The sequence below is a fragment of the Trachemys scripta genome, chromosome 5 (genome assembly GCF_013100865.1).
Source record: "Trachemys scripta elegans isolate TJP31775 chromosome 5, CAS_Tse_1.0, whole genome shotgun sequence".
Lineage (NCBI taxonomy): Eukaryota > Metazoa > Chordata > Testudines > Emydidae > Trachemys > Trachemys scripta.
Genome location: NC_048302.1, coordinates 94,103,378 through 94,120,864, shown reverse-complemented (window position 1 = coordinate 94,120,864; position 17,487 = coordinate 94,103,378). Strand labels below are relative to the sequence as shown.

The following is a 17,487-nucleotide window of genomic DNA, read 5'->3' as shown; positions in this document are numbered from 1 at the left end:
GCAAAACTCTCATTGAACCATTGCTAAACAAGGACTGCAAAGTGAGTGACTTATTCCTTAAGTTCCTGTGCATTAAAACTCAGTCTTACTGAAGGAACCTTAAAAGAAAATAATTATTTAAGACAATGCACCTTAGGAGCGCTTTTCGTGTCTGCCTTTTGTTTGCCATTTCTCTGCAAAACAGTTAATACAGGCATTAAGTGCTGTGGCTTACATTTAAATCCACACTAATATTAGGTTAATGTTAGATTACTAATGGATGATAGAATCTATTCATCCAACAAGATAGGCTTTCCTCTGACTAGAAATTCCTCACACTATGAGGCTAGGTCTACACTACCCGCCTGAATCGGTGGGTAGAAATCGATCTCTTGGGGATCGAATTATCGCGTTTCGTCGGGACGTGACAATCGATCCCCGAATCGATACTCTTACTCCTCCAGCGGAGGTGGGAGTAAGCACCGTCAACGGGGAGCCGCGGAGGTCAATTTTGCCACCGTCCTCACAGCGGGGTAAGTCGGCTCCGATAGGTCTCATTCAGCTATGCTATTCGCGTAGCTGAATTTGCGTATCTTAAATCGACCCCCCCCTGTAGTGAAGACCTGCCCTCAGAGAGTTCTTGTGGGATAGAGAAGGATTTACTCAACCAAAAAACAGGTAGAAGGCCAGGCTTTTTACTTTAGTGGACTTAAGGGTCTAAGATGAATAACCTTGATTATTTGGATCATAATTCTAGATCCTACAGTAATTGTGTACCCCATAAGTCTTCATGGGAATATACTTATGAATATATATATGATATAAGTTATATCATATAACTGGAATATGTTTTATTCTACATATGCCATGTAACATAGCTATGTAAAGATTATGATTTATTAAATACATTCCTCCTATTTGTATGCATGTATCATTTTTGTATTTGAAGTTAGGAATATTGGCTGTATACTTGCTTGATTTCTATTGAGAAAGGAATGTGCAAATTAAATGCCCAATCAAGAACCACTTAAGCCAACAATGAATTCGAAGATGCCAGTCCACATCCGAGCTTTCCCAGGAATGTGGCTTGGCTGATAAGAAACTCAGTCATGCATGGACATGTGACTTGCCCATGTGATTCCAAAACTCCATCTTGGAGCTGGACTTTGCATAATGAGAGAGGAGAGGGTCTCCCCCAACAAGAGAAAGTCTATTTAAGCCTGTGGGAGACCCCTCCATTTTTTCTTCAGCTGGCTAAAGAGATAGCCTCTCCACCCCCATGGATACCTGAAAGAAACTGGAACAAAGGACAATAACTACAGGGGGTGTGAGTGATTGTATTTAATAAAATCACTTTTTACTTATTAATTAACCCAGAGTATGCATTAATACTTGGGGGCGGGGGAGGGAACAGCTGTGCATATCTCTCTATCAGTGTTACAGAGGGCGAACAATTAAAACGGATTTATTTGGGGTTTAGACCCCACTGGGAGTTGGGCATCTGAGTGTTAAAGACAGGAACATTTCTGTAAGTTGCTTTCAGGTTAAGTCTGCAGCTTTGGGGCACGTGGTTCAGACCTGGGTCTGTGTTGGAGCAGACTGGCGTGTCTGGCCTAACAAGACAGGGTGCTGGATTGCCAGGCTGGCAGGGAAAGCAGGAGCAAAAGTAGTCTTGGCACATCAAGTGGCAGTTCCCAAGGGAGTTTCTGTGATCCAACCCGTCAAACCTACTAGTAAACCCAGCACTTGAAGTTAGTTTATTTCAGTTCTTCAGAGTGAGGTAGTCTCAGAGACCCCGTATTGTAATAGTGTGAAGACAGAGCCACAGGTGCTGGAACTAGAGGTGTTGGGGGTGCAGTGGCTTGAAGTGGTTTCCATTATATACAGGGTTTACAGTTTGGTTCAATGGCTCTCAGCGCCCCAACTATACAAATTGCCCCAACACCCCTGGAAAGAGCAATTGCACACTCAGTGAAAGAGCTCCCATTAACATAAAAATGGTGTTTATGGATTAGGTACAATTAAATCTATTTTAGCATGCTACCTACATAGGGTTAGATCAGGGTTCTCAAATTTCATTTCACTGCGACCCCCTTCTGATAACAAAAATTACTACATGACTCCAGGATAGGGGACCGAACCTTGAACCCACTCAAGCCCCACTGTTGCAGGTGGTGGGGCCAAAGTGAAAGCCCGACCCCCACTGCGTCAGGCAGGGGGTCAATGCTGAAGCCCGAGGGCTTCAGCTCCAGGCAGGGCCTATAATCTGAGCCCTGCTGCCCTGAGCTGTGGGGCTTGGGCTTTGGCCCTGGGCCCCAGTAAGTCTAAACCTGCCTTGGCAACCCCATTAAAATGGGGTCCCGTCCCACAGTTTGAGAACTGCTGGGCTAGATCATGCTTTTAGCATGGAGCTCATGCTAAGGGGGTGTTAGGGATGTACTACCCCCAGAGGACTGGGCTGTAATTATGGATGGCCCTTATGTTGGCCTCAGAAGGGGCAGAATACTTACTTCTTACCACCCCAGTGCAGCTGCATAAGTGCAGGGCATTATCTAGCCCATAGCCTGTGTCATCGATACAGATGTTATGAAAAGCAGCTATCATGCTAACACAATAGCTTCTTTCTGACCTAAACAATGGAGCCTTAATTATTATTTTTAGCATCACAGGTCCACAATATAGATTAGTTCCCTGTAAAATATTCTTACATTTCATTTCTAGTTCAGACTAGGGCTGTCGAGCGATTAAAAAAATTAATCATGATTAATTGTGCTGTTAAACAATAATAGAATACCATTTATATAAATATTTTGGGGTGTTTTCCACATTTTAAAATATATTGATTTCAATTACAACACAGACTACAAAGTGTACAGGACTCACTTTATATTTATTTTTATTATAAATATTTGTACTGTAAAAACAAAAGAGATAGTATTTTTCAGTTCACTTAATACAAGTACTGTAGTGCAATCTCTTTATCGTGAAAGTTGAACTTACAATGTAGAATTATGTATAATAAATAACTGCATTCAAAAATAAAACAACGTAAAACTTTAGAGCCTACTATTCCACTCAGTCCTACTTCTTGTTCATCCAATCGCTCAGACAAACAAGTTTGTTTACATTTGCAGGAGATAATGCTGCCCACTTCTTGTTTACAATGTCACCTGAAGGTGAGAACAGGTGTTTGCATGGCACTGTTGTAGCCGGCATTGGAAGATATTTACATGCTAGATGGGCTAATGATTCATATGTCCCTTCGTGCTTCAACCACCATTCTAGAGGATATGTGTCCATGCTGATGATGGGTTCTGCTTGATAATCATCAAAGGAATGCAGCCCAACACATGTTCATTTTCATCATTGGAGTCAGATGCCACTTGCTGAAGGTTGATTTTCTTTTTTGGTGGTTCGGGTTCTGTAGCTTCCGCATAGGAGTGTTGTTCTTTTAAGACTTCTGAAAGCATCCCTCTCAGATTGCGGATGTCACTTCATATTCTTAAATCTTCAGTCGAGTGCTGTAGCTATCTTTAGAAATCTCACATTGGTACCTTATGTGTGTTTTGTCAAATCTGCAGTGAAACTGTTCTTAAAACGAACAACATGCTGGGTCATTATCTGAAACTGCTATAACATGAAATATATGGCAGAATGCGGGTAAAACACAGAGCAGGAGACATACAATTCTCCCTCAAGGAGTTCAGTCACAAATTTAATTAATGCATTTTTTTTAACGAGCATCATCAGCATAGAAGCATGTCCTCTGGAATGGTGGCCAAAGCATGAAGGGGCATACAAATGTCTATCATATCTGGCACGTTAATAACTTGCAATGTCGGCTACAAAAGTGCCATGCGAACGCCTTTTCTCACTTTCAGGTGACATTATAAATAAGAAGCGGACAGCATTATCTCCCGTAAATGTAAACAAACTTGTTTCTCTTAGCGATTGACTGAACAAGAAGTAGGACTGTGTGGACTTATGGACATTGTTTTGTTTTTGAGTGCAGTTATGTAACAAAAAAATTCTACATTTGTAAATTGCACTTTCATGATAAAGAGATTGCACTATGGTACTTTTATGAGGTGAATTGAAAAATACTATTTCTTTTATTTGTCATTTTTACAGTGCAAATATTTGTAATCAAAATGATATAAAGTGAGCACTGTACACTGTATTCTGTGTTGCAATTGAAATGAATGTATTTGAAAATGTAGAAAAACATCCAAAATATTTAATAATTTTCACTTGTTATTCTATTGTTTAACAGTGCGATTAAAACTGTGATTAAGAGTGATAATTTTTTTAATGGTGATTGATTTATTTTGAGTTATATTAAATACTTTAAAATTGTTGCTAACTACTGTACCATTAAAAAAAGGTGCAGCAATGTGAATTTCTGGTTTGCAGCTGGGATGATAAAGTTTTGGCTGAAACTGAAATATAAACCCTTTAAAATCTGAGTTCATAATGGAAAGCATGTCAAATTTTGAATTATACTGTTGTGACAGTAGCTTTACACTACAATCCAATATCAAAATAGCATAAAGCAGGAACCACAGAAATGGTTTTTACCAACTGTTACTACATAGTTACAATAGATATTTCTATTCTAAATAGAAATAAACTGTAATAATCTCAGGGCTTGTCTAGATTTAGGGAAATTTGCACTGATGTATCTATATCAGTGGAATTGTAAATCCCTAAATGTTGCTACATCACATGATAAATCACAGCAGTGCAACCTGTGTCTTATACCAGTGCAGTGCATCTATACCAGAGGTTTGCACTGGTGTAGCTCGAGCTTAGCTCCTCCCACCTCACATAGATAGGCCTCAGCAAACACTATTGTTTGTTGGCAAATGACTGCTTTGTAGCAACAGTCACGTTGTGTGACTGGGATATTCATGTGCCAGATTCTGCCAGTCTTACTCACACTAAGGCTAGGTCTACACTGGGGGGGGAGGGGAATCAATTTAAGATACGCAAATTCAGCTATGCCAATAGCGTAACTGAATTCGACATATCTGATCCGACTTACCCCGCTGTGAGGACGGAGGCAAATCGACCGCCGCGGCTCCCCCGTTGACGGTGCTTACTCCTACCTGGGCTGGTGGAGTATGCACGTCGATTCGGGGATCAGTTGTTGCGTCCCGACGAGACGCGATAATTCGATCCCTGAGAGATCGATTTCTACCCGCCGATCCAGGCGCATAGTGAAGACAAGCCCTAAGTAGCACCCTCCCGCTAGTCATCTCACTGAACTGAAGGTGTGGTGTGTTCAAGCTAGAGGCTGGTAGAGCTTCAGAAGCCCCTGTGTAGGTGTCACAGAGGGCCATGGAACAGTCTTTGAAGCAGCTGTCCCATCAGCCCATAATCTATAGTAGATTTCAATAGGACAACTCATGGAGGAAGGCACTACTGAACATGAACAAAGGTGGCAGAGCTGAGTGCGCAGTCAGCTTTGCTTCTGTAACTAATCATAGCCAGATATATATTGCCTCTCCTTTTCAATTCCTGTAAATGTGAAATAATGGAATAGCAATCAGTTGTTAAATAAGTGTTGGCTAAAATATTCATATGTTGTCATTTGAAGAGATGAAATACTATAATTATAAACTGTGTCTCTGAATAGCAGCCAATAGCTATAGCAGAGAAATTATCCACAGCATCTGTTGTGACTGCCTCAGAGAGAAAAATAATGCCATTCCTCGGCAAAAGTTAAAGCAAAACAGCTTTGTGCTGGGGATCTAAGTTGGGTGGGCAGGCATGAGGAATCTTCCCCAATGCTAGATACAAGCAGATCCTCCACTCGTGTAAGAATTGTCATAGCGCCATTGACTTTAATGGAACTATGACAGTTTATACCATCTGAGGATCTGTAGAACACCTGTGCCTCCACGCTGCTGCCCCAGTCAACTAATAAGTTGTAGAAGTAATTGGGGACCTGTATACTCCCATGCACAAGGGTTTCAGTTCTGTGTTTCCACCTAGTGGCATAACCACCAGCCAGTCACTGACTCCTCCTCTGGGCTGATTTTTCACCACACTCCCATCCCAGCTGCCATAGAAACAGTATCATGGAGTAGAGCCCCATGGTGTGTGCACTGAGTCCCTCTGTTTGGCCTCTACATGGCCTGCCTCCCTGCTCAGTAGAACAACATAAATTTGTCTGCATTCAGGGCCTTCCAAGCCCCCAAGGGTAACGGGGAGGGGAGGGGTGCAGATAGGGGAGAAGCAGCATTTGACCATGGAGAACAGGATACCAGTATGTGACACTCCAACATATTGTCAGTTGAACTAAGTGTGTGTTCAGAAGCCTCTTATCCAGAGTACTGTATTTGGTGCAGTGACAGTAACTACTGAGCTACAGGAGAGACAGAGTTGCCTAATAGCTAGAGAATTGGACTGGGACTCAGAAGTGCTGGATTCTATTCCTGGCTCTGCCACCAGTTGTCTTCTGGGTGACCCTCGGAAAGTCGCTTGACTGCCTTGTGCTTCAGTTTCCCCATCTGTGAAATGGGTATAGTTAAGTTTAGCTACTTCGTAAAGCACCTTGAGCACTACAGATTAAGTGCTATGTAAGAGCCAGGTATTATTATTCAAGACACTCATAGCTACATAAGTTAAATGCAAAACATTCAAATTGGACCCTTAATTATTTGCAAAAAGAAAAAAACAGAAAAAAAAAAAGTTTTACATCTTCTTTGGCATGTTCATTTTGTTTGTAGTAATCTCTGAACATTTACTTTCAGAAAGAAAAATGAGACTCCATTTCATTACTGCTCTGGTTCAGATCACAGAAATCCCCAAAGGCCTAATGTACTAGGCCTACATTATTATTATTCACTACAGAGTTTTGACTTCAATGTTGTTACAGAATTTTCATTGCCCTTACTCACACTTATTAGGAATGTTATGTCTGAATTCAATACTCACCTGCCGGAATAGTTGAAATACCGTTTCCCCTATATCATTTAGCTACATTCTCTGATGCATTGTATATTTATATAATTGTATTTTTGACATATAAGACATTTTCTATTCTGCCAGGAAGTGCATAATGTAAAATAAGGCAAAAACAGTCTCTATAATTAAGTTGTGGTGAATTCACAAGAAAAATGCAATATAGAGTTCAATAACCAATCTTGGACAGCTTTTCAGGAACTTGGGTTAGGTTATTTTCACCTTTAGCCAAGAGCCTAAGGTTCATCTCATAACAAAAATACTTCACGTGAACAATGTTCAATCATTTCTTCAACCTAGTTAAGTTTCCAAGAGTAAACCCTCAGGTAATTCCAGTTCCCCCAGTGCTAAATCTGCTGTGTTTTTTCTTTTTGCTAATAGGGAGCTGAGAAAATTCTGTCAATGAATGAATCAGGGGAGCTGCAGGATCTCTTAACCAAAATTGAGGTAATTGTATTTTTACAAACTCTGTGGAGAAACTACAAATAGAAGTTGTGCTGTTAAAATTAAATTATTTGCTGGGTATTTCCTTTCTTTCTGTTTTAAACTGATGATAACAAATCCTGTTTTTTAAAACGAACAACTACTTAGTGTTACAAACCAGCAAAGATTCCAGCCCCATCAGAAGGTTGGGGTTGCCACTATGCCAAACTCAACAGTCCACATCCACTGTTCCTGAATTTGATAGGGAGAAGACCCAAGACATTTATCCTCTGTAAGAACTATTTATGCAATCTCCACAATTTGAGCTGGAACAAATCCAGCATAAAGAGTCTGATATTTAATCAGACAGCAAATTGTTTGATCCTGATAGAAGAGAAACACAATGGTGAATACAACAAAAAGCAATATCCAGCATAGTACAACTGAACGAGACCAAACCATCTCCACTCAACAAATGGGTGTTCCTGAGGGAATTTAGCAGTAGTAGCAGTGAGGGTAGCAGAATACCCCTCACTCCTCCATCCACTGGCCACCTCTGGGCTCAAAAGGACTGGCCAGTGAGACAGCTTTACATGTACATAAGCTGTGTTTGTTGACAGGGCCTCTAGCATCCTTCTCCAGAAGGATGGGTGGTTAAAGCCCTGGTCTGGGACTAACAAGATGAGGGTTCAATTCCCAGCTCTATCACAGAGTTCATGTGTGATTTCTTGCAAGTCAAGCTTGGTGGGGTCTCCTTTCCCCATCAGTAAAACAGACACACTTCTTTTCTCCCGCTCTTTGCTTGTCCTATCTGCTTAGAACGTTACCTCAGTCTCTTACTATGTGTATGTACAGCATTTAGCACAATGGGTGTCCTGATCTTTGCAGGGGCCATTAAGTGCCACTAAAGTATAAATAGCAGGCTAGAGCAGACTATGATCATAACGGTACACAGAGTACATCCACTGATTTACAGAGATGGCTTTGCCTGAAATTAGCTATAAGGTTCAGTTGTGACTCATTTTCACCAAAGATCCAGAACCCAGGAATTCACTGTATGCAGTCAAGTCTTTCAACAAGTTCAGTTCAGTTCTTTTAAGGCAAAACTAGACCTTCCCTCCCAAAATCCAACTTTTTCAAAGGGTTACATTTAGGGCTGTCAAGTGATTAAAAAATTTGTGATTAATCGTGCTTTTAAACAATAAAGGAATACCATTTGTATAAATATTTTGGGGTGTTTTCCACATTTTCAAATATATTGATTTCAGTTACAACACAGAGTATATAAAGTTTTCAGTGCTCACTTTATATTTATTTTTATTATAAATATTTGCACTGTAAAAACAAAAGAAATAGTATTTTTCAATTCACTTAATACAAGGACTGTAGTGTAACATCTTTATCATGAAAGTTGAACTTACAAATGTAGAATTAGGTACAAAAAATAACTGCATTCAAAAATAAAACAATGTAACATGAAATATATAAAACAGAGCAGGGGACATGCAATTCTTCCCCAAGGAGTTCAGTCACAAATTTAATTAACACATTATTTTTTTAACGAGCATCATCAGTATGGAAGCATGACCTCTGGAATGGTGGCCGAAGCATGAAGAGATATACAAATGTTAGCATATCTGGCACATAAATACCTTGCAATGTCGGCTACAAAAGTGCCATGCAAATGCCTGTTCTCACTTTCTGGTGACATTGTAAATAAGAAGAGGGCAGCATTATCTCCGATAAATGTAACTTGTTTTTCCTAGCGATTGGCTGCACAAGAAGTTGGATTGAGTGGACTAGTAGGTTCTAAAGTTTTACATTATTTTATTTTTGAATGCAGTTATTTGTTGTACATAATTCTACATTTGTAAGTTCAACTTTCATGATATTGCACTACAATACTTTTATGAGGTGAATTGAAAAATACTATTTCTTTTGTTTATCATTCTTACAGTGCAAATATTTGTAATAAAAATAATATAAAGTGAGCACTGTACACTTTGCATTCTGTATTATAATTGAAATCAATATATTTGAAAATGTAAAAGAACATCCAAAATATTTAATAAATATCAATTGGTATTCTATTGTTTAACAGTGCGATTAATACTGAGATTAATCATGATTATTTTTTTTTATTGTGATTACTTATTTTTAGTTAATCACATGAGTTAATTGTGATTAATCAACAGCCCTAGTTACATCGCTTCACTAAGTGTTGCTAGGTAGCACACCATTGCTTTTTCACATGATGCCAGCAATCGAAATTTAAGGAATTTAATTATAAGATTGTGGTTCTCTTATAATTTTGGAGTTAGTTGCAAAAATATCCATATAAGTAAAAAAGGTTAGTATCATAAACAGCCACAGAAAATGTGGGCATTGCTGGATATGAAAAATGAATTTTGCTATAAACAGTTCCCCACAGAGGTTAGTCAAAAATAGGAATTGCCTGCTGAATGAGACAGTGGTAACAGCCATTTTTGTGGGATGTAGGGAAAAATGAGAGGGAATTCATGTGACCTCTAAGTTTGACTTTCTATACTCCGACAAGAAATTCAAAAGCTGGCTTTGCCTTTGGCTAACATTGATATATATTGGATCAGCTTCTTCAGCATGATAATTCTTCCACACATACACAGGGATGATCTAATAGCCAAATTGGGGTCAGGAAGTTATGTTTTCCCACAGCATTTTGGCTGGGATCTTTTTCTGCAGCTTTGTGTAGAGATTATATATCCCAGGATCAGGTAGGCATTTTACATACCACTGATTTCTTTATCTAGTTTTCTATGTATACTTATGTAACACTTCTATCAAACATATGGCAAACATTTTAAGCACAGAAGCTTTACCCAAGTCTTTTCCAAGCGTTAGAAGGTTGAGCCCCAAGATAACACTAATCATGCCGCTCTATAACCTTGCCATGTTATCAGTGCAACATGGGGGAAGCTTGCGCTGTCATTGTTCTGGGCCACCCCCTTGCCCTCACCCAGCTTCAGGGGCACATCACGTGCTGCTTCATGCAGCATATCAGACACATTAGGATACAAGAATTTAAGAGATTCTTGCCGAAGCAGTGAAGAAGAAAAAAGAAAGAAAAACCCAAGCCTTGCCGCCGAAGACTGAAGGACTTGCAGTCGAAGACCCGGAGTGGCTGAAGGACCCGCCGCCGAAGACCCAAACTGCTGGGGTGAGTGTAAAAATTAAAAAGGCGCCATTTGGGGGGAATGTGCTCAGTGGGGAGCGGCCGCTCTCCCGCTGCCTCCCTAGCTACGCTACTGATTCTTGGGCCAGATCCTCAACTGAAATGAACTGACATTGACTTCAAGGGAACTGTACTAATTTATACGAGCTAGGGATCTGCCTTTCCTCATCCTTTCACTTTTTATGTGGATATGCACATTGATCTGCATTACTAGTAGACAACTATTTTTCTGGACAGTTTTGCATCACTTCTGTTGCGTTGTTTGATAATATTACAAAAAAGTGGCATATTCATTGTACGTTTTAGCATAATTTGCTAATTATTTATGTATGATACCTCTGGGAAATAATAACAGGGATTGTTTGTATAACTGGCTTTCTTTTATAAATGAGCCCTAAAAGCCTTCACTCAACACAGCAGCTCTAAAAAGCCCATACACCTGTGCTACTGTAAGTACTTGCTATATTTCATTACTCTCATGTAAAACTCCAGGATGATCATTAAATTAACTGGTGATGTTTTCATCAAAAGAGATTTAAGTCTGCATCTTAAATCTCTTTAATGCATCATAAAGAAAAAGAAAATAAAGACAGAATTATTAAAACAATTCTGGAACAACTGAGAGATTTGAGTCTTATTCTCTCCCTGCTCAGACCAGTTTTCCCAGTGTAACGATTGATTTAAAAGGCATTTATTCCTGATTTGTACAAATGTGAGAAGAATCAGACCCATGGCTGGTATATATCTTTTACAATTAAAGCCTACGATAATCTCCTCAATACTTAGATTTGAATATACCTGTTTTCCAAAGAGTTCTGCCTTGCTTAGATGGTATGAATCATTTTAAGATATGAGCGACTGTCAAATGCTGAATCACACAATTCAAACATAAACATGAGAAATTATACAAGTCATGCTATAATGATATGCACCATACATAATATAAACACAAAAACCCCTGTTTCTTACCCCAGAATTTAGAACAGGCCAGTTAAGTTACCTAATAGATCATAACTAGACAATAAAATATTTAGAACCTGGCTAACTCTTTTGGCAAATGAAAACACAAACTATTAAGCATTACGTTAGATATACCAACTTGTAATAAACTTGGCTGATCACTGAATGCTGCTCTTACCACCTGAAAAGACAGATAAAGCAAGATTCTATGGCAGTAGGACAACAAAAACCAGATTTCAGTGTTCAGATTTTGCTGTTTCCTAGAATAGATATTGCAAAGTGAATTCCGACTTGGAATCCTCATTATGCTAGAGCTTACAGTCATTAATAGAGTAACGTTTTTCCTCTCTTGCTTTCTTTTTCTTTGTGCAGAGAGTGCAGCATCCCCACGAATGCCCTTCCTGTGGTGGTTTTGGCTTCCTTCCATGCTCAGCGTGCCACGGGAGCAAGATGTCAGTATTTCGGAACTGTTTTACAGACTCTTTCAAAGCCCTCAAGTGTACCTCATGCAACGAGAACGGGTTACAGCGCTGCAAGAGCTGTGCAAGTTAAGAATGGCATCTTCCCATGTAGAACCTCCTTTTATGATGTTCCCACAGCAGTTTGTTATATACTTTTTAAAAGCGACCATGTTTCTGATGCAATCAATAAAATTTATTTGTAATAAACTTTTTCTGATTCAGTTGCTGAAGCCATTAGCTCAGGCCACTGGCTGTCATTTGCACTGAGTCTTAAATAAAGGGAGAGTATAGGCTACTTAAGGGAACATAGCGCTCACTAAAGGTACTAGATTGACAGCCATTGGATCTGAAATCTTTATTCACATAGGAGATTTAGCAGCAGGAGCACACGTTTCCTCACATTGCCCCACCCAAGGACCTCATTCCTGACCTGGAGAAACCATCAGAAGGAAGTTTAGACTTCATATCTGTTTGATAGTTTCTGCACAGACTGCCAATGATGATAGTGATTTTGTGATGTGGACTAGCCCTAGACCACAATTCTTTCCGCATAGCATTTCACTGAACTGTCAATGTTTGGTCACAACTCACTTGGGCTAAAATTTAACATATATGTAAAATACCCCATAACATTCTCTTGAACCATTAACTCCCCTTAGCCTGCTACTATAAATGCCAAATTAGTTTCATTTAAAAAAGTTATATAAATATTTGGTGTTGTAGCTTCTGCTTGTAATCATCTCTAAACCATCACAAAGAAGTATTGATCTGCTGCATACTGTAGTGATAACTTGGGGTCACACGAAAGCCTTACAAACTACAGGGTGTATAAGAAATTAGAATGAGAGTTCTGCTTTTGTGGCTTAGTAACAAAGAATCTCTTCCTTCTCATGGATCATCTGTATGGCAGGACAGATGGATTTGCTCCAAGGAGTAGTCAAAATGCAATGTGGCCTGGAGTTATTAGAGAGTGAACGGCAAATGCGCAAACTTTTTTGCATATTATTTCCCCTTATACAGTCTATGTCCTATCTGTATGTTATGCTGCCACAAAGAGGCAGCCTCTCTTAGTGGCTAATGCACAAGAACTGGTTGGATTAATGGGAAATGGAATGATATTAAAGAATATGCTGATACTCATTATCCTGCGAATTCTGATGAATGAAATCCTGCTTCTTTACATCCTTTGTCAAATTGTTAATTAGCACTGGATATAGACTATGAGCACACTCTGGACGGTGATTATCAGGATGTGTATTGGATAATCAAACTCCTTCCAAAAGGGAATTTCTACTAAAAAAAAGCAAAAAATATTTCAAGTTGGTTTATAGCACTAAAATCCTAAAGTCTCTCACAGATGAAAAGATCTTACTCTGCACTTTATATTGATGATCCATCCTTCCACAGAAATAGCACATGTGAAGTAGAGCTGGATAAGGTATTACCTCATCACAGAAAGCTGTTTTATTCGACTTGAAATGTTCTTCTGATAGGGAGAAGGGACTTAAACCTAGGTTTTTTTACACGCAAGTTAGTATCCAAACCATCATGCTAAAGGAAGTCTTTCCTCGGTTTTTGAAAGCCTTTAAAATATCTTGGCTTTGTTCTTTATAGGAAGAAAAACAAATTTGGAAGCCTCATATTATTTTGTAAACCAGAACGGTTTTCCCTCCAGCCCTGGTGTAGCTATTATAAAAGATACTCAGGAACTAAAAAAAAATGGGCCTTGCTTTGCCCAAAATAAATTACAGAGGCCAATCTTCAGCTATTATAAACTGTCGTATCTTATTGACTTTAGTGAGGTGGTGACCATTTACACCAGGTAAGGATCTGCTCCCTGATAATCTCCTGTATTAAGAAACTCTCCATAAGTTTCCTCAAACTTATTGAATATAGTTCTGCTACACTTTTAATAAGTGATTGTCTGTGCAAAGCATCCCATTTTTGTAGCTCCCTTGCATGTTTGTGAAAGGCAAGTTTCACTAGATTTTGTTTGCAAAGACTGAACGAGGAAAGCAAAAGGGGATGTGTTGGTAGAAAAATAAGCTTTAAAACTTGTAAAATAGTTTGAGAGGATAAAGAACATAATAAAAACATGAGAAATAGAGATACAAAAATTAAACAAAGTTCTAAATGTTTTAAATGCCTACAATAAAATGTCATTACTGTGCAAGCCAATGTTTGCGTTTCCAGTCTTCCCATGAATTACCAGTCCGTTCAATCCAAATAGATTTTCCTTGTAGTCAGCCCACCTGAGAAATACCAAGAGAAATAATTTGTGAAGGAAGGAGTAATTTTGATAATAAGTAAAAATATACTGTGTATTACTTGTTATAGGTATTGGGCCAGATCCTCAGGTAGTGTGAAGCAGTGTAACACCACTGAAGCCAATGGACCAATGCTAATTTATACCAGCTAAAGATTTGGTGGTACTAACATAAATATGCATGGTGTTTTACAGACATAGAAGACAGTCCCTGAGCCCTGGAGCTTGTAATCCACGTTTTAAGCAATATTTTTCTACAACTAGACAAAGGACATGATTCTATTCTGACTTGCCCAAGTTTTGCACCAATATAACACCACTGACTTCAAAGGAGTTACAGTCCTCTTTTACACCAGGCTAGATCACAGGTCAGACCCTCCTGACTGGTTCTTTGTGCAGCTGGAAAGGAAAGTTTTACTACCAGATGTGTTTACAGTATACTCCTCATTATCTGAATAGCATGGGAGACAAGGATTTTGTTTGGATAATTGGGAATTCGGACAATTGAGAGGGCAGGAGCCAGTCAGCTGCAGGGGGGTCTTTTCATGCAGTCTTGGGCAGGTCTCTGCTCTATTATGTCACATTATCCAAATCCCTTCCTTGTCCCCCATGGAGAGCATGTATATCCATGCTGGGGGATGAGGAAGGGAATTCAGATAATATGGAGGTTTGGGTAATAGGGTTTCAGAGAAATGGGAGTATGTAAATAAATAATCGGAAGGAATAAATAAACCAATATAAATCAAGCTGTATTTCTTGCTGCAAACGGTATGCTTTCCCTGAGGGAGGTAATTTGTCAACCTGTACAGTGGCTATTGTTTACATTAAAAAAGTCTGGATAAATCTTGAAACATGAGAGCAAAAGCTAGTTTTGCCATAAGTAGTGTCAAATACAATATTTTTTCCTTTGACTTCATATGGTGCAAAAATAAAAAAACAAAAACAAAAAGGCCTACAAGTTTTTCCAGAGGCTCTGGGTTTTATTAAAGAAAATAAGAAATTAATTTTGTTTCAGAAATGTGCTTTATCATTTTCATGAGAAGCAAAATAACAGTATGCACTTCATGTATTATTTCTATCCACTGCCTTTGTATTATTGCATTAAAGATAGTTTTATTCACTAAGACCGCGACACATAATGTGACCACAAAAGCATTCAACGGGAAACATTTATACCCTAAATAATTTAGGCAGAAAGAATTTAGATTGCTCAGCTTACTTTAAATTATTTAGAGATGATAGTAAAGGACATTGTAATCCAGCCACAATTTGAACAGTAAAAATTATAAGAAATATTTTTTGTTTAACTCTATTTTTTTCTTTCTTCCTGCATTCTTTTACTCCTTGGTGATGAATCAGGAAGTAATTTTGTTAGAAGAAAAGCTTTATGAACAGACTCAGACACTAGTGCTTAGGGTTTATCAGTGCTACTTTACAAAATTGCTTTCAAATGAGTTAAAAGATTGATGAAATACAATAAGTTCTCACTAAAGTAAAGCCATGTTGTAGTGTTTCAGTAGGACTTTCACTGCTTGCTTTGTTTCACGATTCTAGACACCATATTTTGTCTTGACTAAAAGACAACCCATCTCCCTGAAAATGAAGAACTTTAAAAGCCAATTAGCAACAAAAATGCATTTTGCTGCATGTAGCTCTAATGACTTGAGGTTTGAATGCATATGTGTAAATTCTTCAGGGTGAAATGCTCCAGCAAATTGTCAGTGGATATACTTTGAACCCAGAAACAAAGCTCCTACATGGTACATTGCTATTAATTCCTTAAAAAAAAAAAAACACAGATGAGTGATTAAAAAAAAAAAAAAAACACCTTACCATTAAAAACCAACATTTACCAAGTTTCAGAGGGATAGCTGTGTTAGTCTGTATCAGCAAAAACAACGAGGAGTCCTTGTGGCACCTTAGAGACTAACACATTTATTTGGACATAAGCTTTCGTGGGCTAAAACCCACTTCATCAGATGCATGGAGTGAAAAATACAGTAAGCAGTATATAGATATACACAACACATGAAAAGATGGGAGTTGCCTTACCAAGTTGGGGGGAGGGGGAGTCAGTGCTAACGAGGCCCATTCAATTAAGGTGGAAGTGGCCTATTCTGAACAGTTGACAAGAAGGGGTGAATATCAAGAGAGGAAAAATTACTTTTGTAGTGCTAACTAGGCCACCAGTAACAAAAAGGCTCTGATCTACTCAGCTGAATCTTGTGCCAGCACTTGGGTGACCATATTTCCCTAAAGTGAAAACAGAACACTGAGAGTGGCTATAAACCCTCTGCCCCAGTTCTTCTCTCTCCTATTTTTCCCTATCCCCTCCGCACTGTACCTCTTCTTGACCCACTCTGCTCCGATTTCCCTCCTTCCCTCCTTCCCTGCCCCCTCCGCACCTAGCTGCATTGAGAAAATATGAGCTGCCTGCCATTGCTGCTGGCCTCTTGACATCATTAACCTAGGGTTACCATTCGTCCGGATTCCCCCGGCCATGTCCGGCTTTTTTCAGTTAAAAATAGCGTCCGGGGGGAATTTGTCAATGTCCGGACTTCCCCCCTCACATACAGAGCGTGCAGGGCTTACAGGGCAGCCGGCCGGATGGTGCCACTGGCATGGGGCTCCGGCAGCCAAAGCCTTTCCACCACTCCCCTCCTCTCCCTCCCTCCCCCCGCCCTGCATTCACAGATCGCTGGCCGTCGCCTCGGCCTCCGGCAGTCTGGAGCGCCGACCCTGCTCTCCTCCCCCGCTGTCGAGCGCGCTGCTCTGCAGCACAGTAAGGGGGTCGGGGGTCAGAGAAGCGGCAGGGAGGTTCGGGGGGGTAGTCAAGAGACAGGGAGCATGGGGAGGGTTGGATGGGTCAGGAGTTCGGGGGGGGCTGTCTGGGGGTTGGGGGTGTAAGGTTTTGGGCAGAGTACAGGTGGGGGGGGTCTCAGGAGGGGGCAGTTAGGGGACAAGGCACAGGGAGGCTTAGGTAGGGGGTGGGGTTCTAGAGGACAGTTAGGAGCAGGGTTCCCAGGAGGGGGCAGTCAGGGGACAAGGAGCGGGGGGGGGTTTGGGAGTTCTGGGGGGAGCTGTCAGGGGGCAGGAGTGGGGAGAGGGATCAGAGCAGTCAGGGGACAGGGAGCAGAGGGGTTTAGATGGGTCGGGAGTTTTGGGGGGGGCTGTCAGGGGGTGGGGAGTGGTTGGATGGGGCGTGGGAGTCCCAGGGG

General features: G+C 40.1%; 1 protein-coding gene across 1 annotated transcript in view; it reads left to right on the top strand.

The window, feature by feature from the left end:
* The window catches only part of GRXCR1 (glutaredoxin and cysteine rich domain containing 1), a 65,198-nt gene extending 53,019 nt beyond the window's left edge, over positions 1-12,179 (top strand). Inside the window, exons 3-4 of the mRNA XM_034772289.1 lie at positions 7,330-7,395; positions 11,915-12,179. Of these exons, the coding sequence (XP_034628180.1) occupies positions 7,330-7,395; positions 11,915-12,094 (246 nt within the window). The 3' untranslated portion in view covers positions 12,095-12,179. The remainder of the gene's footprint in view (positions 1-7,329; positions 7,396-11,914) is intronic.
* Positions 12,180-17,487: the final 5,308 nt, after the last annotated feature.